At 35.6% G+C, this 23,102-nt stretch overlaps 1 protein-coding gene across 1 annotated transcript in view; it reads left to right on the top strand.

Moving 5' to 3' along the window:
* The window catches only part of LOC149795881 (uncharacterized), a 50,993-nt gene that overhangs the window by 26,041 nt on the left and 1,850 nt on the right, over positions 1-23,102 (top strand). The window contains exons 10-11 of the mRNA XM_089963876.1: positions 6,378-6,482; positions 10,337-11,528. Coding sequence (XP_089820002.1) covers positions 6,378-6,482; positions 10,337-11,528 — 1,297 coding nt within the window. The remainder of the gene's footprint in view (positions 1-6,377; positions 6,483-10,336; positions 11,529-23,102) is intronic.

Genomic DNA, 23,102 nt, shown 5'->3' on the forward strand with positions numbered 1-23,102 from the left:
GTGGGAGAGACCAACAAGTTTCACTGGACAGCTACTGCCCACCTCAAACTGGGCAGCCCCCAGCCAATAAGGTGCCATCCTGCCACAGTTCACCTGCCTTGATGGGTGTGTAAGGCTTAAGGTATGTGGGTACCTTATAAGCGGACTGCAACTACTGCACCAAGAAATAACAAAAGGAAACCTTCATTCCTCAAGCTAGGTACCTGGAATGTCCAGACCTTGCTGACTGGGCTTTCAGATGATCTTCAGGCAATCAACAATGTTCGAAAGACTTCAGTCATCAACGACAACTTGCAAGACTCCAGGTTGAGATTGTCTCACTACAGGAAACACGACTATGTGATTCCGGGTCCCTCAGAGAAAAGAACTACACATTCTTCTGGCAGGGAAAGAGTGCCAACAAAGCCAGAGAGTTTGGTATTGAATTCGCTGTCAGGAACACTCTGCTGGGGATGATAGAACCCTGCCAACAAGGAAATGGAAGACTGCTATCCCTCAGCCTCCACACCACAAACGGGCCTGTCAACCTGATCAGTGTTTACGCTCCCACACTAAATGCCTCCACAGATACCAAGGATGAGTTTTATGATGAGTTAAACTCGCTCATCTACAAAATTCCCAAGGAAGAGAACTTGCTTTTGCTGGGCGACTTCAATGCTAGGGTGGATGCCGAACATGTCTCTTGGGCCTCCTGTCTTGGCAAGTTTGGCCTTCTAGAGATGTGCTCGTACCACAACCTCAGCATCACCAATTCATTCTTTCAGACTAAGCCACAGCATAAAGTGTCTTGGATGCATCCCAGGTCTAAACACTGGCATCAGATGGACTTGATCATTACAAGACAGTCAGCCATAAAATGTGTATTTCTTACCCGCATCTTCTACAGTGCTGACTGCGACACTGACCACTCGCTGGTGTGCTGCAAATTGAAGCTTCAGCTGAAGAAGATCCACTGCTCTGGTCAGCAGAGATGGACTCTTCACAATTCTGGCAAAAATTGGATGCCCTCCAAAGCTGCTAAGCATGATCCAGTCCTTCCACGATGACATAAAAGACAAAGTGCAGTATGATGGCTCAACATCTGACCCCTTTGACATCCGCAGTGGAGTGAAACAGGGCTGAGTCCTTGCCCCCCACGCTCTTCTGCATCTTCTTCCCAGTCCTGCTCAAGCACGCCTTTGGGACGTCTACATAAGGGATCTACCTGCACACATGATCAGACGGCAGACTGTTCAACCTGGCATGACTGATGGCAAAGAGCAAAGTCACCATCAAAAACATGCTCTATCCATCCACACAGAAACTGAACTACAGCACCTGATGGACCGCTTTGCTAAAGCATGTGATGAGTTTGAGTTGACCATAAGCCTAAAGAAATTAAATGTGATGGTTCAGGACACGGACCCCCCAAGCATCATCATCAACAACTATGAACTTGAGGTGGTCAGTCAGTTCATATACCTTGGCTCTACCATCACCAACAACCTCTCACTTGATGCTGAGCTCAACAAACGGATTGGAAAGGCATCAACAACTCTCTCCAGGTTGTCGCAGAGAGTGTGGAACAACAGCATGCTGACCATGAACACTAAGATCACTGTATAATGTGCCTGCATGCTAAACACTCTCCTGTACGCCAGTGAAACCTGGACTCTGTATGCCCCACAAGAGAAAAGACAGAGCGCCTTTCACATGCGATGCCTCCGATGCATACTTGGATCACCCGGAGAGATCGAATAACAAACAACAACGTGCTTGAACATGCCAAGATTCCCAGCATGGTCACACTCCTCCACCAATGTCGCATCAGATGGCTGGGCCATGTTTGTTGGATGGATGACGGACGGATCCCCAAAGACATTCTTTATTCGAAACTCGCTTCTGGCAAAAGGTAGATCGGACGGCCACATCTTCGCTTCAAGGATGTCTGAAAGCATGACATGAAAGCCCTTGATATTGATGTCAACACCTGGGAAGAGCTCGCTCTAGACAGATCAAGCTGGCGACATGATCTGATCACTGGCCTGAAAGCCGGCGAGAACAAGCTATGCTTGCTAGCTAATGGAAAATGATTGCAGAGGAAGGAAAAGCAGCTCCAACCAACACCAGACACAACCTTCGAGTGCAGCAAGGATTGCCACTCCCATGTTAGACTACATAGCCACAGCAGACGCTGCATGACCACCAACCGGGACATCTCTCACGGGCGTACTTCCATCATCTCTTGAGACTAACGGATGCCAACATCAACATCAATGTTATAATTAAGGCTTCATGTTGTAAACAAATTCACTTGGTCATAACTGTCAATTTCTTGTATTCAATTTATATACTGTATTTTTGTGTTCATTCAGACATTATAAACTTTGGTAAATCCATGTGTCAGGACCCAGAGCATAACAGTTTGTTACCAATAGCTCTTTAGACCAGCATTGACTACTACTAGTACATACACTGATACATAACATAATACATCGCTACAGGACGCTTTTATTAGCATTATAGTCCTTCTCTATGTCATAGATCCTATGAAATGATGGAATGTGGTTTTAAGTTATAATATTGCTGCCTGGTTTACTCTTGTTCTAAACTGTTGAAAATCAAATATAATATGAATTTTATATCAACAAATATCTTCTGTAATTTGTGTTTTATGGTTTTATATGATACAGGCTATTTGTTGGAACAGACTTCAGCATAACATGAGTTTTATAGCTTGTCATGCATTAGCAATTATATAGATGGATTCAATTGTTATATACTTTTCCCATACAGAAATTTCTCATGGATTCCCTATGGAATACTTATGGAATCCATATGGAAGAGATATGGACTGAAAAACTTATGGAATCAGACAATTTATTCCATATCAGTTCCATAAGTACTTCACAACAAGTGAAAATTCCATATGGAATAAAGTTGCAACTTTAATCCATAAGCACCTTTTTCAATATGGAAAGTAGGCTCATGAATTATAGCATCATGGAAAAACTCTCTGAAAAATTAATAACCTAAACTATCTGATTAAAATAGAAATATTGGTGGGAGTTAGAGTACATGTATATGTCAGTGTAGCTGATGTGGAAGGATGACTGTATACTCATATAAATTTGAAGAAACACATGTATGTCAGTTTTCTTTCATTTATTTCCAAAGATGTTTAAAAACAAAGACATGACCAAAAAAGTAGAGAAAATGTAAACATGATCAGAAAATTAATATATGGTAGTACAAGCATAGATGAATCTTTGGACTTAAACAATTTGGTGCAAGGTGGATTTTGGGCTTGATCTGATGTTTATTCTGAAAAGTAATTTTGTTGGCTTCCTATTAAAATATGCTCTATAAAAATCATATCCTAGTGAAAATGTGACTTAAATTTCAGCAAAATCAATGAACATTTCTTGACATTCACTCAAATGTCCTTTTTCACTAAAATTATGGTATTTTAGGAGATTTTACCAAAAGTTCTGAAAATATCAGGGAAATTTTGTTATTGAAATTTCACTGACTCTACCAACATTTCTGAAAATATCAGTGGGAACTTGTGATTGAAATTTCACTGAGAGTTTGTCAAAAATTCTAAAAATATAGTGATATTTTGTGATTGTAATATCACTGACATTTTAGTAAAAAATATCAATAAGATATAATAAATTTATTTTTTGTTTCTTGTACAATTTGAATGATTTTCAGCAGCATTAATATTCACTGTTTCTGATAGCTGTAATTGTATTGTTTATTTTGGGCACAATAACTTCTTTCCACATCTTTCTGTATTTATATTTTTTTTATCAAATTTTGTTATTGTTGTTGTATTTTTTATAACTTAAACTGGATTTAACTGCCCTCAAACAAGTTTACTTGTTTTCTGTTTTAAATCAGAATTTCGCTTTTCTCCAGACCTGAATCTGATTTCCCCCGATACAGACACTTATTTAATATCATCTCCAAAACATTTTTTAAATAATTCTCTATCTGGTCCCATTCCGCAATGAGCTTTCTAATAAGTATTTGTTCTGTTTATTATTTAAAAGATGATCATTGTAAAGAGCTTTCTGATTGGTCAAAATTTTGTACTTGCCCAATGAATCGTTGTGTTATGGAAACTGATGGAATGCTAAACATGGCGATTCAAGTGGGATACGAGTTTGAATAACCATTTGAAAAATGTGCGGCAGTGAGAATAGCTTGAATGCAAAGTCGATGGGAATGTAATTGGTCAGTCTGTATGAAAACTGAATGCCAGGACTAGCATTTTGCTTTTCATGCCATGATGAGCTCTACAGTAATGGCTAACATGCTAAATAGGACAAGGAATTCAACCAGGATGAATTCGAAGTTATATAATTCAAAACTGATTAACTTCCAGGATGAATTTAAGGAGGAAAACGTATAAATCACTGGTGGGAATTGTTGCAAAATACCCATGTCTATCAAAGTTCGTCATATCTTTGCGGAATTTTCTTGGCCCACACGTAGAATCATCGTTCAATATTGTGAGGCATTATTGTATATTTTATCAAAATATTCTAGGTGTGTTAGAATTCAGTGTAAAATAAGAGTACTTATACCATGATAAACGTTTGTCATGGCTGCTTATGGAACAAGGACTAATTCAAGAAACCACAACAGCATCATAGTTTGTACATTAATTGAAAATTAAGTTGCAGTACAAGTAACATGACAGGCTTCTAGCATTTCTTCTTTTCATGTGTCAAATAGATGCTTTTCTGTAATTTGGCATTATTATCACAGTTGAATTTTTCAATGCAGTTAAATATTTTATATTTTATATATGTTTATGTGTTCACAGATACCTGTGCATATATTCCAGGCTTGATACTTTGATTTTTAAAATCACTTAACTATTTAGTGTCAAGCCAGATTCTTCACGTCATGTTGTATATACTGTTAATATTGTACATAACAGATAGAAGGCCTCAAGGTCGATTAGTTCTGTAATTATGTTACCTTCTCTAAATAAAGTCATTATTATTATTAGTATTAGTATTATTAACTCCCATATTTCTTGTCTTGGATGTCATATAATTACAACATCTGTAAAAAAAATTCATGCAAACTTAATATCACCTTGGTTAATAAAGTCCTGTTTAATTCATATTCATTATTAATCTGAAACCTTCTGAAATGTGTAATAAATTTCAGAAACTTCAGTAAAATACTATATAATGATCAAAATTTTAGTGAAATCTCATAAAAGTTTTAGTCAAATATTTGTGAAATCTCACCTGACTTTTCAGTGAAATGAAAAAGACTTAAGTGATGCCATCATGGATTAGGCTTTGTATGCGAAAAAGAAAATGAGGACAAGAAAAACCTAAATCTTATTTGATAATGTCTATCAAAATAAAATTTATGATCCATTTTAAAAATTATGGTGAATATTTATCATTGATTTTCAATAATGTCTAAGAATCATTAGGCAGTTTAATAGAATTCTGAAGCAGATTTTTTTTATGGTTTAGACAGAAAGCGCTGAAGAAACCCGTCTGAAATCTGCCTTAAGTATGCCTGGAAAATTTCTTATGGGATGAACTATTACCAAATTCCATATGAACTATTACAAATTCCATATGGACCATTTACAAATTCCATATGGTATATTTACCAATTCCATATGGACTATTCACAAATTCCATATGAACTATTTACAAATTCCATATGGACCATTTACAAATTCCATATGGTATATTTGCCAATTCCATATGGACTATTCACAAATTCCATATGGAGTATTCACAAATTCTAAATGCAATTTTAATTTTATTCCATATGGATGACCTACAGATCTCATGGACTAATTAGCATATTCCGTGAGATTTTCCATACGGAGTACTTATGGAATCTATAACATTTCCATGTGGATACACTGAAATCCATAAGAGTGCTTCAACTATAGAATAAAAATGTCCATATGGATATTTCTGTAAAAGTACGTATGGATTCCATATCCAATCCATGTGGAAAAATTTGTACTAGTTGTATTTATAGATAAGTTGTTATATTATGACCTGAACTTTATTGTAGCAAGCAGCATTGGTTTGTTGATTAGAATAACTCAGAGTTTTGATGATAAAATATTATTAATAATAATAATTACACAACAGCATCTAGGCAACATTTTTTTTTATGCATTTCCAACTGGTGTTTGTGTGAGAATGAAGCCAATCTACAACTTTTAGATTTTTCTGCTTGCTTAATAGCTTTTGGTTAAATAATGAAAGAAGCAAACTTGATTTTAGTATATAGAATGCCTCATTGGATTTATCATCTTTCTTATGCATGCAGCAACTTTCTCATTTTCACATCAGAAATACTTTTTATTACAAATATACAATTTATATTTCACCCAGAAAATTCAAGGTCTCACTGCAACTGTAGATCCTTTGATCAGGACAAAAGTTAGAAAAGTGAAGAAAAAGCAGGATCCAGTAGATACAGTGGAACAACAAAGTGGGGTAACCATTTCTCATACTGAGAGTAATGTTCAGTTCAAATCACTAACTTCACACCAATGTCACAAATATGTTTAAACTTTTTTATTTATTTAATACATGTACTCTTTTATTGTTTTTCGTGTACAATGACATCCGCGGGTGATTTATATATATTGTGTTGTATTTCAAAATAGTGAGTTCGGTTCATCCTATGCCGCACGTGCGAAGTGCTTTCGATGGGAATAACCGAATGCCTTCAGTGCACAGACAATAACTGTGCATAAATCCCTCACCATAGGTAAAACTCTTTACATTATGGATAGTCTTGTTAGTTGGCAAGTTATAAGGACTTGCATATCTTCAGCTGTAGAGGTATGTAAGTTTATTAATTTCTTGTATGTAAGATACAACTATTGTGCTACCATGTTTATTTTTGTCTGTTTGCTATGTAGCTTTGGGTTACGAAGTATAATGCACATATTTCTATTCTTGTTTGCATCTTAGCAAGGGATTTACATTAGTAATATAAGGCTACGTTTTTAAGAAATGTTTAGTACACTAGGATTCTTATCGAGCAGGGTTAGGTTTACTTCTGAACCTGTTGCTGTGTAATTATTGTACCAGTAATGTAATCAGTGTAACTTATCATGTATACTGCCATTACATTATTATGCCCATGTCATGTATAGTTTCAAAGCTGGCCGGCATAGAACAGGAAGAAGAATCCCAGTTACCTCCCTTATTTTGGCTCAACAATTTAAAAAATAATTTGACCGTTAATTTAGATAACCTAATTCAAATCCCTATTAATTTGTCAACCTTTGTGTCAGCTATCCAAGAAATACCTATACGCATTGCATTATTCAATGCCCAGTCAGTAGGACCACCGGAAAAGTGCAAAGAAATAGTTAATTTTATCAACGACCAAAATGTTGACATATTTTTCCTGACAGGAACATGGCTAAAAACATCAGGTGATGAACCCAAGTGTGCAGATCTAACACCCACTGGTTACTCCATCAAGTCCTTCCCCCATAATTCTTGCTGAGGTGAAATTGCTGTCATCACAAGAACTCCATGATAAAACGTCTTAACTACACCACAACATTCAATTTCGACCACACATCATTTGAACTAGTCCAAACCACACTCACACTGGAACAAAGGTCAGTCCATTTTTTCTGCCTATACCGCCCTCCTCCTAGCAGAAAAAAACAAGCTGGTTGACTCTTTCATTTTGGAGCAGTTTCCGAATCTCCTGGACTATGGAAATTCGATACGTGGCAACCTGATTATTCTTGGAGATTTCAACTTTCACTTTGACTCCCCCGGAAACTCAAATACATCAAAACTCCTAGATTCCATTAATGTTTTCAACCTCAAACAGTCATTTAACCAACCCACCCATAAACATGGTCACATTTTAGACTGGATTCTTCATAGACCTGATGATAACATTCTACGGTCCTCCCTGGTATCCCATGACCTTGCATCAGATCACGTCTGCATTATGTGCCATCTTGACGTATCAGTCCCTAACCCTCTACCTTTATCTGCTACTTTGAGAAACCTCCGTATGATAAATAGAACCAAACTAATGCACAACATCCAAGCTAACCTAACAACTTGCTTACGTCCTACCGCAGAACAACTCGATAACTGTCTGCGTTCATTATTTGACAAACATGCCCCAGCTACCAAGTGCAGAGTATCAATTCAAGAGTGTTCTCCATGGTATAGCAGTGTTAGGGTCCAGCTTTGTACTGCTAAAAGAGACCACCGTAAAGCTGAGAGGGTCTGGCTTTCCATGCACCACACTCACTATTCATCAGCAAATCTATGAAGTCGCTAAGAAGAATGTCACAAATATAGTCCATGCAGCGAAATCAGCCCAATACACTACTAAGATCATGGAAAGTTGCAGCTGCAAAGAGCTCTTCGAGATTACTAACAAGCTAATGCCACAGGGGTCTGTTCTTGGACCTGTTCTCTTCATTCTGTACACTCAGCCGCTCTCAAGTGTCATCATCCAGTGTCTCACCAATTGTATGCTGATGACACCCAAATATACAAATCTAGCCACCCAACTAAAGTTGATGCTACCATCCAAGGTGTACAGAGGTGCACTTCTGATGTGAAATCATGGATGACATGTAACAAGCTGCAGGTGAATGATGATAAAACTGAGGCCATTTTGATCACACCACAAAGACTTTCTAATTCACATCCTTTACCTCAAACAATAAATATCAGCAATGCCAAGATTAAATTCACACAATCAGTATGAAACCTAGGTGTTACTCTGGACAGTACTCTCACATTGCACCAATATGTCATGAACATGTGCAAGGCTGCATATCTTGAGCTGAGATGCATCAGCTCAATTCGCAAATATCTTTCAGTTGATGCCACTAAAACACTTGTGTGTTCATTAGTACTTTCAAGACTGGACTATTGTGGGACTTTCAACAAATTTGCAGGAGTTCTTGCATTTCACTATTGTCCAAGCACATAAATTTGTACAAATTTTGCACAATTCGCATAACAGCACACCCTGACAGCATCTCTGCTTAAGTACTTGACATATCTACTGACTTTCCCACAAAGTCTCTCTGTTGCTCTGCCAATACTTCCTGTTTGTCATGCAAAGAATAAGCTACATTGATTTCTCATTGGTGGTTATTATTTAACCAGGCACAAAACAAGCAAAAACCACAATTGAGAATTCATTGTAGCATATTTCAGTGTGCAACACACTGGTAGTAAAGCTTTCAAATAAACCAAAGGAGTCAAGATACAATTCAAAGTAGAAACTTTGTGTTAAAATGGTTATTAAATAACAAGTAAAATTCTTCATTAAACAGGTGGAACATGTTTGGAATGTATAGTATATGCTGAACATACTTCTGGGTTAAGATAGTTATAATTATCATGGAATGGGGGGTCCAGATTATGAACCATGTCACTTTGTGTTAACTTGTAGACAGCAAGTGGGTATTATCAAATAATCTTTTTCATTTTTACTAATGACATGAGTGCCTGTGACTGTAAATACTGTCTCAGATGATTATAATTTTACGGAATAACAAGGCAACTAATAATACTATGGCTAGGCACTCCTTCTCAATCATGGAGTAGTTTCACTCCCTTTGAGAGCAATTTCCTACTTGCATAAGCAATGGGCAATTCCATTCCCTCTTGCTCCTGTAGCAAAACAGCCCCAAGGCCTATATCGGATGCATCAGTCCTCAGCACAAAAGCTTTGTTCAGTTCTGGCAATAATCATCCACTTCTGTTGGTAGATACACAAATACATTGTTCTAGCTGTTGAGAGTCAGTTATAATGTGAATTTTACATCATTTAATATCTTCTTTAATTTTCGTTTTATGCTTTATTATGACATGGGCTTGTTGGAACATACTTAAGTTTAGCATGAGTTTTATAGCTTGTTTTGAAAGGATTATAAAGTGGGAACATTGTAATTTTAGATAAGATAGTTTCATTATGACCTAAACTTTACTGTAGCAAGCAGTATTGGTTAGTAAATTTGAATAACTTTGAATATAATAATAATGGTGTGATAATAATAATAATAATTACAGCAGCAACATCTTGGCATCATTTGCATTTTATTCATTACCAACTGGCATTTCTGTGAGAATTAAGCCAATTTTCTTAATAGTTTGATTTTAGATGGTTTTCTGTTTGCCTTTAATTTGTTTAAGTAATAAAAGACTCAGACTTGAATTTTGGTTAGAGAATCTGTCAAGTTGCCATAATATAATGCCTCATTGGATGCATCTTTTTCATCAGATTTTTTGTTCACATCAAAAAATGCTTTGGTATAAAAATGTACAGTTTCTATTTTCCCCAGAAAATTCAAGGCCTCACAGCAGCTGTTCAACCTCAGGTCTGGAGTAAAGGCAGAGAAACAAAGAAAGAACAGGATCTGATGGATGAGGTGGAACAACAAAGTGGGGTAGCCGTTTCTTATACTGATAGCAACATTCAGTTCAAAGCAGTAACTTCACACCGGCTTGAGATAGCACAAGAATGTTTGATTAAATTTGCAGAAGAAACATTAGAAATCAAAGTACAAGAAAGATCTGCTGAAAACAGCATCTCTGGAGAATATGAAATCACTGAAAAAATTGAGAATGTGTCAAACACTGATTTTCTTGCTCTTCAGTCTTTGGAAATATATACTAAATGGACCGAGAAATTCAAGATCAAGTTTACTCATGAAAAAGGAACCCTGTATGTTTTTGGAGATCTTTCATATCTCAATGAAGAAATGAAGAAAAATATTAATGATGAGATTGCAGCCCTTAGAGGAAAACAGAAAGTTGAAATAACATATGATCCACAAGAAGAAGAGCAATTCAGGTCAGCAGTTGAAGAAGCAAAGTCTGATAAACTGTTATTAGTGTGGGATGATAATGATAAGCAGGTGTTAGTATACAGTGATAGTTATGATGAAATGCAGAAATTCAAACACAAGGTGGAATTTAAAATGGGCAAAAAGAAGCTCACTAGCAGAAGAGGACACTGGTTTGCTAACCAAAAGGACACAATGTCTTTACTTTCTGAAGAGGAGACTCCTGTAGAGAAAAAGATAACACGATCTTTTTCTTGGTCACAAGAAGCAACAAATGTCGAGGTATTCAGCACATTAGAAGGAATAGTTGTAAAAGTGTATGAAGCAAACATCCTTAGACTTGATGTTGATTCTATTGTGAATGAGACCAATGGCAACCTTCAGCATGGTGGTGGTGTTGCTCTGGTGATTGCTAACGGGGCTGGCCCAAAGATTGACAGAGAGGGGAGTGAAATCTTGAAAATTAGGGGTCAGATAAAAGTTGGAGAGCAGTGTGTTACTACTGCGGGAAATCTGCCATATCATTGTATTATACATACAGTTGGACCCAGATGGAGTGATTATTATCCACATGATGCAAGGAACACAGCAAGATGTGAGACAGACTTGTTCAATTCCATAATAGGTTGTTTCATTGAGGCTGAAAACCGTCACCTGAAGTCGATTGCTCTTCCAGCTATCAGTTCAGGTAAGCTATGCTATTTGACATTTAATCATGACTTTAGTATTATCTATGATCATCATAATCTCAGTACTATAGGTTTGACTCCTAAGAGAATTTATATTTATGCTATGAGATAAACACTATCAAATAGAAGATACAGAAGTATACAAGCAAGAAACAAGCTTACTAGGAGCATGCATCTCAGTCTCTGCAAAGTACAGTTCAAGGACATGAGTTCAAGACTTGTTCTAGAACAATGTGGTCCAACTACAGGACCCCTGGGCAAATGTGTCCCATGGGTCATTTATTGTGAATCACTCTTGATACAAAAGGACATTTCCGTAATGGTAGCATAATTACTATAATATATGTATAGCCCACAAACTTACATTTTTTATCCATGGTGTTGAAGATGAAGGACCAGACTGTTCTAGAACATTGGTTTTTAAACAGATCATGAACCTGCTCATGAACTGTTCAAGTACAAAATATTCTAGAACAATTCTTAAAATTTTGTTCTTGAACAGTCAGCCATTGAATGTTCATGAACTGCTCATGAAATGTTCTGATGCATTTTATAAATGATTTGTAAACGTGTTTTGAAATAAGTCATGGATAATTCAAGAATTGTTGATGATATTCTGACTGGGGCTAGTAACATACATATAGGTGAATTAGGCATTTCACTTATTATGTCTCTATGGACTTAATATAAGTAATAGAAAAGAGTGAGAACAGAAACTTTGTCAAATTCAACAAACTATTTATTTGCCTTGAATTTAAGTGAACATGTAATAAAAAGGAACTTACTGTATTGCAAATTTAATCCCAAATAATGCTAGAATTGCAGACACAAGTTTTGATAATTAAAGTCCTGAATAAAACTTAGTAAAAGTCCAAGATACATCCAAAGCTGAAGTGTTGATGTGCCTGTGGTACATGGCCTATATCACGGTTTTGTACAAGCAGTTTTTTGTTGAATCATAGTAATATAAATCCAGGTTTGAATTCACTATAAATCCCAGTCATTGTCTCTGTCCAAGAATAATATTTTTATGGGCACTCTGTATTTCCAAAGAAAAATCAATTGAATTAAATAATTTAAAGAAATAAATTTCAGGCCCAATGATCTTCTGGTCAATACAATAATACAAATTGATTCAACCTAAAGCATGAATGAATAATCTTTCCAGTGACAAGATTATATAGTCTTCTAATTGACCTCAGGTCACAATTAGCATAGTTTCTATATAAAAAAACTTAACTAATGAAATATAAGAAGGTTTATAATGTTTACAAGATTACATCTTAGTTGTAATTAGAAATTTGTTAATAAAATTATAACAGAAAATGTGCATTAAACAACAGGTAGAGCCAGCAATTCATGCGGGATTTCCATAGTTCTAGATTGAGATAAACATATTTACTACAAAACCAAAATCAGTTCAGGTCAACAAGAAAATGAACTTGATTTTGGACACATCAGGTATAATATACAATGTCATATTATCAATAGCATATAATGAAATAAAAAATAAATTAATAAAAACTAACAAACAATCTATACAAATTTAATTTATTATATGCTCATTTTTTTCTCCATTAACTTTTAATTGTCAGAATTGTTCAATATTTTATGATACTGAACTCGCATGCAACTTCATATTGCACTCATAAAGGAACTACTTTTTATTGTAAACAAACAATGGACACAGATGCTAGCACTTTTGATTTGTAACAAATCATGTACACTCGCATAGTAGGAGCTTTATGCTTGTTGTGTTGATTAATTTTTTTTTCTGAATGAAGTAAAGCAGATGTTTCATGGACTGCCATATACCAGCTGCTTTGGCACATGCTGTATTAACTTTTCTGATACAATGTTTCAGATTTAGGCTACCTATACAGTAGACACAAGAAAGGGTCCTTACAAATAACATGCAAGTGACAAGACATACACTTTCTTCTTTAGCTGGTAATTGTAAAGAATGGCAAAAAAATATACATATAGTTTTACATCCTGAATTTCCTCAAAATGTACTTTCTTAGTTCTGCAAATCTGAATTACATGAGCCATGCATAGGTTCTCAATCTTGATTTCACATTTTGAAATTGTACTGTAACTTTGAATACAATTGCTTTACATCCTCCTTACTGCACTCAAAATGAAATATGCATTAAATTCCATAGCGTCATTTTGATAATTGCAATTGAAAGACTTCATATCTTTGACACATTATGATTTCAAACATTCAGTGACAGAAACAGAAACACATTTGCAGATGTCAACATGCTTCTCCCTCACTTCTTCAGTCCCATGTATTTCATGTGGAATTGTCACATATAAATCCAGACCATTATCGCAAAATTTCATAGAATTGAAAAAAATACCAAAATCTATTGAATCCTGATCAAATGGAAAAGTTGTTGCAATCCTTATTCATTCATAATATGACTCCAAATTTCAATTTTAACTAGACACACCATTTTCTTTCGAAAGTTATGTCAGCGCACGACTAAGATCAAATTTATCTGGGCTGAGTTATGTGCACAGCAATAATGTTGTTGTTGTGTAATGATGTATCTGCGCTTGTGTATTTAGTTTGGAATATGGCATACATTCAGTTACTTTGTTTCTTGCAGTATATTTTATTAATATAATTAAGCATTAGGTAGAATAAGAAAATGAGCATATAATAAAAAGGTTACTGCCTTTGTATGGGAAAATATGAACTCATTTTGTCAGGTGGATATACTGCACTCCCATGGTCATGCAGTATTCCATCCAAAAAACTTGTTCATATTTATAAGTGAAATGTAAGTCATTACCATGCTACACAAATATGTGAGAATTAAGAGTGAATTCCCACAAAATTCAATGAATATGTGGTTTTAAAAAAGCTGCTCCCTCCACAGGAATTTGTTCCTTTATATAAATACAAGTAATCAGTTTGATAGAATGTATACATGTAATATGTAACTTATAAGTTCTGTCCTTATACAAATCTCTCACATTTCTATTGAAATGATAATTTATGACACAATTCTAAACACATTAGCATTCTACTTTGAATCACCAGATTTCATGCTCCATAATAAATTTTTAACTGAAATAAACAAAAAGGTGACAACCATAAACATGATTTATTCCCCATGTAATAAATGCTATTTGTCATTCAAAAATATATTTAGCAGAATCCATCTTCATCAAGTAAGCTACTTGAACCAAATATTAAACAAGTTTTGATTTGTCATCACAGCAGTGTAGTTTAAATTCCCGAGATGGATAACAGAAGTATGGCCAAGTCTAATCATAATAGTGATGCCCCAGAAATCTTTTGGGCTCTGGATTTTTGCCATTAAACCATCATTTTGGTGTCAAATAATTTTCATTATCCAGCAATACATTGTATTAGAATATACTCAAGAGAATGTTTGGTACTCAGGGCTGATTGAATCCCATAGCCCAATATACCAAACTATTAATTTTCAAGTAATATTTTCTAAAAGTACTAGTCCAGGACAAGTGCTTTTTTAAATCCTATTTCAAAACATGTTGGACAGGTGCTAATCTTCATGCTTTAATGATTTTATATACCTTTATCTTGCCATTCATGCCCTTGAACATTCTGAATGCATGAGTTTTAACTGCTCTTCATTGATTCATTTACGTAGAACAATAAGTGGTCTTTCCAGGTAACTGTCTCTTGAGCGCAAGTTCTATTACTGTATGACTGCATATTGGGCTAAGTGATCAAATTATGGGCCAATCAAAACACTTTTAATAAAACAGATCTGGTGCGATTAATTAGAAGTGTTTTAAACAACCTTGTGTTTACTCAACCCAGATATGCACAGGTGGATCACCCTTTGATATAAATCCATTGAGTCAGTGCAATGAACTTATTGAAATGCACATTACTGATGTAAGTGTCCATTATCTTTATGAACTGAATAAATGACAGTAATGAGTCTTTTAATTTTTAACTGATTATGTAGAGGATCAGCTTTAAATGTGCAATATTGCATTTTAACATTTATGTTTATTAAGCAGTGGTCAACACAATGTATATTTTGATCATCTTATTGGAAGTAGTTGTCAAATGAGATATATCTTTTCTATTTTGGATAAAGTAAGTTTTCTCAGTTATTTTGGCAAAGATGGTCATAGGGAAAATTCAGATAAGAAAAATTCTTTTAAAAGTAGAGGATTAAAATGTAAGTCGGCCATTCAGTCTGAGTTAACTAGTTCTCTAAACAGACACAAGTCAGGCTGTGCGGTAGCAGACAGTATAAAATATGACACAACTAAGAGACCCAGAAATTTCAGTCATACTGGTTTGATAAGTATCCATTTCTTGAATTCACTGACATAAGGAAATGTGTTTTGCAGCAATCAATATCATACTGCATGTGTTGGATATTCAACCAGTATGTATATCATGTAACCAACAAGTTCAGGGTTGAATCAATACATGTGTCCTGACAGTTATGCATGACACTATCCAGCGTATGCAGAAATTCACTGATGTTGCAGTTGCTATCACTACAGTAGAAAAGGCCATTTTGAAATTAAATGAGAATGTAATGCAAAATAAAATAAAATAAAATGAGAGCTCTCATTAACAGTCAACAGTCAACACCCAAGCCCAGTATGGAAAACCATTTTCTGATATGCAAATGCTGTGCATGCTCAGGTAGAAGAACAGTGGTAAACTTGGTACTAATTATAATAACAGACTTGGGGGCACACACAAGCACACACGCTGCTACACACAAGCACACACCTTGCTACACACAAGCACACACGTTGCTTTATTCAATCTGTGATATGTATGATCAGTCAAAGATTGGAGTTTTATTCAGTGATTGGGGAGTTGGTTTTTTTAAATCTCAAATTATTTTCAATAAACCTTTATGATATTCTTCTTGTTAGTATGACTCATTGGAATTGATAAATCTTGTGGGAACAACAATTGGAGTAGCTCATTTGTTGAACTTTGTAATTTGCAGTAAACCTTGAGCTTGAAACATTAATTTATAGTTAACTGTTAGTCAGAAAATGACAGTGTGTGTAAACTTACGGTTCACTTATACTTAGCTGATAGAGGTCTGTTCAGGTTATCATAGATAATATTTTCTGATATCATTATTTTGTTAACTTTAAGGCCACAGAGAATGACATATTAGATATTTTTCCTCTTGCCATCTATTCAGGTAGGTCTCTCTCAGGTTTTGCAATTCTGCTGAATAAGTTTCATTTTAAGTAATATTCAATACATGGAGATGAGCTTGCAGTTTAAATGTTAAGTCATAAGAGACTGATTCAAAATTATATGATGATAAAATACTTTTAGCCTTCATTTATTTCAAGTGCAACTTTTGCTTAAGCTATTACTAATTTGTTTCCAGCTATTTTTATAAACTTTTTTAATTAATTTAACTGCCATTTCAATATCAGTAAATACCAGACATGTTGATATTTCATAGCTAGTACTTTTCTGGGAGGAAATTACCTGACTGAAAGAATAAAATTTCATGCACTCTAATCTTTCCATTAGGGTGAACCAGAATGTTCCAGAACACTGCATGAGACCCAACACATCTTAGATATGGTGAAAGGCCCTCTTTATTATATTTTTCTCTCCCCAGGCCATAATGTTGAATATTGTTTATGTAAAGATTAGCCTCCATCTCATGGGTCATTGAGCATATTATAGGTCTGGTGTGCTATATTCCTCATGAACATTTTTACCCTGATAAGTTTGTATCACTCTTTAATTAAGCTCTCTCAGAGTTTATTAGACAATTCTTCCAGACATGTGTACATCTTGACAGTTTATTTTCCCATTCTATAGGTGTTAGTTTCTCAGTTTGGTGTTTTTATTTGCATTCAAATACAATTTCTAAGCAGCTATAATACTAGATAATTTATTTTAATTTTCATGTCCTTGCTTCTTGCACACATGCTGGCCAATCATTTTATTCACCTTAATTATATTGTGAATTGTGACATTTTTTATATCTGGTAAGCAGGTAGCACACTAATTTATCATGCTTGGTTATTGAACTCTTTAATGATTTTAATTTTGAATAGTCTTAAGTTCCTTAATTTTCCCTTATTATTAGCAATTGTAACCTGCTGGTATTTTGCTCAGTTTGTAAACACTTGATAGCTCCCTACTGTTTTCAAGCCTGGTTGGCTTAATTATTGCTGTTTATTATCTACAGCTTAGCGTTGCATCTTTTTTAACATTTAATCTTAATGAAACACACATGTAAGGTGTCTTTTTGCTAAATAATTATATTGCCACATATATATATATATATATATATATATATATATATATATATATATATATATATATATATATATTGTTACAAGCCAGGGGTCTTTACTTGACTGAGCAGTTGTCAAAACCCTGTCACGATTCTCACAAAAAAACATAAGTTTACCCCAACTTTCCAAAGACTTCCATAAAACTTCAGTTGTAAATTAGAAAGCCAGACTTGTCCATTCTATACCTAAATTTGACTCCAATCAAGGCAAGACTACAGATCTCACAACCTGCCAAATATCTATCAACCGCACATCTGCATGGCTTCTCTTCATCATGTTACCATACTGCCAGCCGTTCACGCTATAGAAACCATACGAGTATCCCCTAACACTGGGAACTATTTTAACTCTGCCACCTTAAGCCAGTCAATGTAAGCTTTCCAGGCACATTTCGTTAATATAACTGCACCAGATTTGTCACCATGGTGACATAAATTATATCTGCCGAGTCCCTTTCCTATTTATTCCTTTGTGTAATTTACCAGTTTCCTGCCATAAATACTGCCACTGCAGTCACACCACCAATGTACACCACGAGATTTTAGTATGGACTATTTTACTCCAGGGATATTCATTTGGTTTTGGCCTGAATTCATTACTGGTGAACCATAGTATCATGGAAACTCACTAACATTTCACTCCGTGATGTTTGCTCCTAGTAACTGTCTAAATATTTCAGGCTATGGATATTTCCATTGCACCGAATTCCAATAAACACACAAGTAATCACACACATCTAAGAATTCCTTAAAACGGGGCACTATAACCAAATGCGCATACTCCAACTTTATTACAATATATATATATATATATATATATATATATATATATATATATATATATATATATATATATATATATATATATAGTTAATCCAAATGCTTGGTGGATTAGATTCATTTAATAGACATGTTATTTCACAGACAGCCCAATATTATATGCAAGGTATAAAAACATTCTAGCATCTCAAGAAAGCCAACATGTTTGCAGCAAAGTGTAGCATCATACCAGATGGCATAGAAAACTTAAACGCTGTTGCATGGACTCATTCATACATGAAATCAATAGTAAAACTATTTATTTTCTCAGAAATTGTAAGTATTGCAATCATTTTCTCTAATCTGCTGACAGACAAGATGAAACTAAAGTGTGGATAAAATTTGAGCTGGTACTCACCAGTCATAAAGAAAATATAAAAAATATTAAATGAAAGTCATATAGAGTTTGGAATAAAAGAAAAATCAAAAGAACAACAAAATTGTCTATATATTTATTCAGAGAACAACTACCAAAGTTGTATCATGTGACTACCTTGTTGACATGTGCCATTTACTTGATGAATCTGGTTCCATCCAGGTTGCTGCAACAGCAACCGGTTTTTTGTCATTGTTCTTCAAATAAGTATGTTGAGAATTATATGTCCTTTTGTGATTTGCAGAACTATGAGTGACTTTTATTTAATATATTTGTTACAACAACATTAGAAAGCAGTTTGTTATTGATATCGTATGACTATTGGGCTTCCAATCTTGCAGGTTGAGATTTATGTAGTCATGTGACTAGCACTGCAAATAGGAAGTACCAGGTCAGGTTTCACCTATGCTGTAATTTCATCTTGTCTCTCAGTGGATTATAGATACAACAATTATAATACATGTACTTAAATTTCTGAGAAAATATATCATTTTGCTATTGATTTCATGCAAGTATTACTGAATGTAACATGAATTAAGTTTGCTAGGTACACTGTTAAGTCACTACTGTATGATGCTACTGCATGGTGGTGTCAAATTCCAATTTTTATATAGGCAAATTGGTTCAGACCCCACACCGTAACATAAATGTCCAAATGCAAAAATTGTTGTCAGAATATTTGGAGGAAATCCAGATTAGAAAATGGAATGCCATTCATTATAGTCAGATTTTTAGCGCAAAATATTGAATCTCTGAGCTGAACTTTGGTGCTAAACTATCATATTGTGACAAATAGCCTGAAGTATTGAGTACAGGTCTTAAATAGGTCACCCCATTTATTATATATTAAGAAATGATACATTAGCTCAAATGAATATCAATATAGGTTTGGGGACTGATTTATCACAGTACAAGCAGACATGTGTTGCTTTTACAGAAAATGTAGTCCTTGTTTATACAGTATTATGTAATTTTTTAGGTCTTGTTGTCAAAATTGAAATAAACCTTGTGTAATTAGGACTTTTGAAATGAGGCATTTTTTTTACCAAATCATCACAATGAGTTTAGGTTGCTTGAAAAATCCTGGTTGATGTTTTATTAGCATAGATTAATTCAAGGTTTAAACCTTCTCTTTATTAGTTGAGATTATAATACTCTGTTTTTTGCCTTATTATACTTTGATAGGAAATGTTTACTTTGTATAACATGCATATAGATATTGTTATCATGATTTACAGCTGATTATTCTGATTTCTTTAGAATTAAAGGTTTAAGAGGAAACAAACTTAATTTATGTTCATTATGTTATTGTTTCCATGTACCAACAGATTATGCAGTTCAGCAAAGTAAAATTAAATTTTTTTTATTCTGTAAATTGAATTGACTTTACATTCCAATTTATATGAATAAACAATAGTCAAACTTTGTTTCTAGTGATACATTTTGTGGTTTAGTGCATGATCACATATTTTACTCAGATGTTTTGGGAGAGTCTTGAAAGAGAAACATCTTTTGATATAAAAAATGCATGTTATAGGCTAAAATGTTCTTTAATTCCATTCAGTAATGGTCATATGTGAACCTTGAAAAAATTAATTTTAATTTTAATTTGAAAAAAATAATTTTGTTTCGTAAATACCTGGAAATTTATCTTTAAAAAAGCATGAGAACCATACACTTCTCTGTAAGGGCTAATAGTGAGTGAGCCCCTGTGTAAGGGGGAGCAGCACCCTTTCAGTCCAAGGGACAAGTTGCTGGTGATAGGATCTTGTCCTCAGAGAGGAGAGTGGTCAGATCTGAGTTTATCAGATCCAGGAATGAATTGTTATATAGATCTGAGTCACCAGTAGAGTCCTTGCCTGGTGACTGGGCACAGAATACCAGGTGCCAGGCACCAGGTCATTGAAGCCAGTGCGGTACTGAGATAGGGATCTGGCCAAGTCCACCCTCCCTCCAAACTACCATTTTAACACAAGGACTTGGATCAACATCCCTCTTTTCTATTATTTCTTTAAATCCCTATAGGATGTGGGGCTTTACTCCACAAGGAAGTAATTGGCCATTTCCCTAGATTCACCCATTGACTTCTAAACCTTGGTTGCATATTAGTAAGACCCTGCATGTGGGCTGTAGACCTACTTCACTGTACAAGGTTGGGTCTGAAAGGAAGGAAGGAGATAGACGTTCTTTCTCAAAATGCTCTTGGCAGACAGAAAATTGTCCAAAGCCATCAGTGGAGACCACTGCTTTAAGCAGTCAATGAACACTGGAGCAGGAATTGCCAGATGAAGTTTCTCCTCCAACCAAGAGAAATCTCTGTCACCACTGACTGTCCATTGTTTGTTGGAAGTGGTGTCAGAAACTTGTAAGCATGCATTGCCCTTGTCCATGACTTCGTCAGCAAAGCTTCTCTACTTCCACAGGGATGTGGTCTTGGATGCTTCCAAGGTCTTATTAGAGAGCAGAAGACCCTTCTGGGTGCTACCCCTTCCCATAAGCTAGATACTATTTGGAGTGTTCATCCCCTCTGTGGCCACTCAGGATTTGAGAGACCATCAGCACCTGTCTCTTGCATCCTTGTCAGGTTCTTTGACACCAGCCCAGAAGCAGAATCTTCAGAATAAACCTCTTTTTGAAGGCATAACTGCCAGTGATTTGGTAATTTCTGTCTTAAAGATGGTTAGCAGCTTCAGTTCTGGGATCTACCTCTTTTAGTAAGGTGCCCCACATCTGCCAATTAAAGGAGGAGGTCCATTCCTTTTTGGGAAAGAAGCAGTAGAGAGGGTGTTAAATGACCAATGTCCAGCCATCTATTCCTGGATTGTCCTGGTTTTCTAAGAAAGGGGGAAAGTCTCATCTAATTTTCTACCTTTCATCTCAGATTTATGCTGTAGGAGTCATACCAGATGGATACCACAGACTTGGTCAGAAGTGCCATAGGACCTGGCACTTGGGTGGTCTCCACTGATCTTCAGAATGTATATCTTCACATCCCTATCTTTCTTCCACACAGGAAGGAGCTCAGATTTTGTTTGGATGGAGAGGTCTTCCAACTCTAAACTTTGCCATTCAACCAAACCTGCACACACAGAGCTTTTACTAGGATAATAAGAGTGGTTGCAGATCATTTTAGGTGATTATGTGTCCCAATCTCCCAGTATTTTGATGATTAGTTGATCCACAAAGGCAGTATAGGGTCCTTCGGACTAGACCCATCTTGCTATTGGTCCACAATGACCAGGCTTGGTCTTCTACCAAACTTAGAGAAATCAGAGCTCAGGCCATCTCAAAATGTTGTCAACACTGGGATGAATTTTCTAATGGACAGAGGGAAAATCCATTTCCAACTGGACAGAACAGACTAGATCTTGTCCCAGTTGAAGTGTTGAGAGAAAGACAGAGTTGTCACCTTATCTTTTTCAATCTCTGCTGGGATCTTGATGGCAGCAACAGACCTGGCCTGGTTCCTTAGTCAAGCTTCACTTTTTCTGCTCTGGTTTCTACTTCTAGCAGCATGGAAACTGCACAGAGACTCCTTGCATTATCAGAGTTCTCTCAGTTGGGATTTCCAGCACCTTCTAAAACAGTGGGCAATTCCCCATCCAAGCAACAGTGACAAGATGTGGGTGGTGCATACCCCAAGAAACAAAGAGCCACACATGCACCGTCTCTCAGACACTCCATTATGAACATTTGGGACCGCTCCAGTGGCCTAGTGGTTAGAGCATCCACCTCAGATGCAGGAGGTCGTGGGTTCGATCCCTGGCCGAGTCATACCAAAGACTTACAAAAATGGTACTAACAGCTGCCTTGCTTGGCGCTCAGCATTAAGAGGTTAGTGTTAGGACTGGTTGGCCCAGTGTCAGGATAATGTGACTGGGTGGGACATCATGCTACATGTCTGCAGCATGATGCCCCAGTGCTAGACATCACTATAAACTGCCACATTGCAGACATCGTAGCAGTATGACTGAGAAATTGTTAAAGCTACGTTAAAAATCAAAATCACATCACAAATCACATCACATGAACATTTGGGGTAAGCTTTCTTTGAGGACCAAGAC

This window comes from Sinohyriopsis cumingii, chromosome 7 (assembly GCF_028554795.1).
Source record: "Sinohyriopsis cumingii isolate HCF-2022 chromosome 7, ASM2855479v2, whole genome shotgun sequence".
In the NCBI taxonomy this organism is placed as follows: domain Eukaryota; kingdom Metazoa; phylum Mollusca; class Bivalvia; order Unionida; family Unionidae; genus Sinohyriopsis; species Sinohyriopsis cumingii.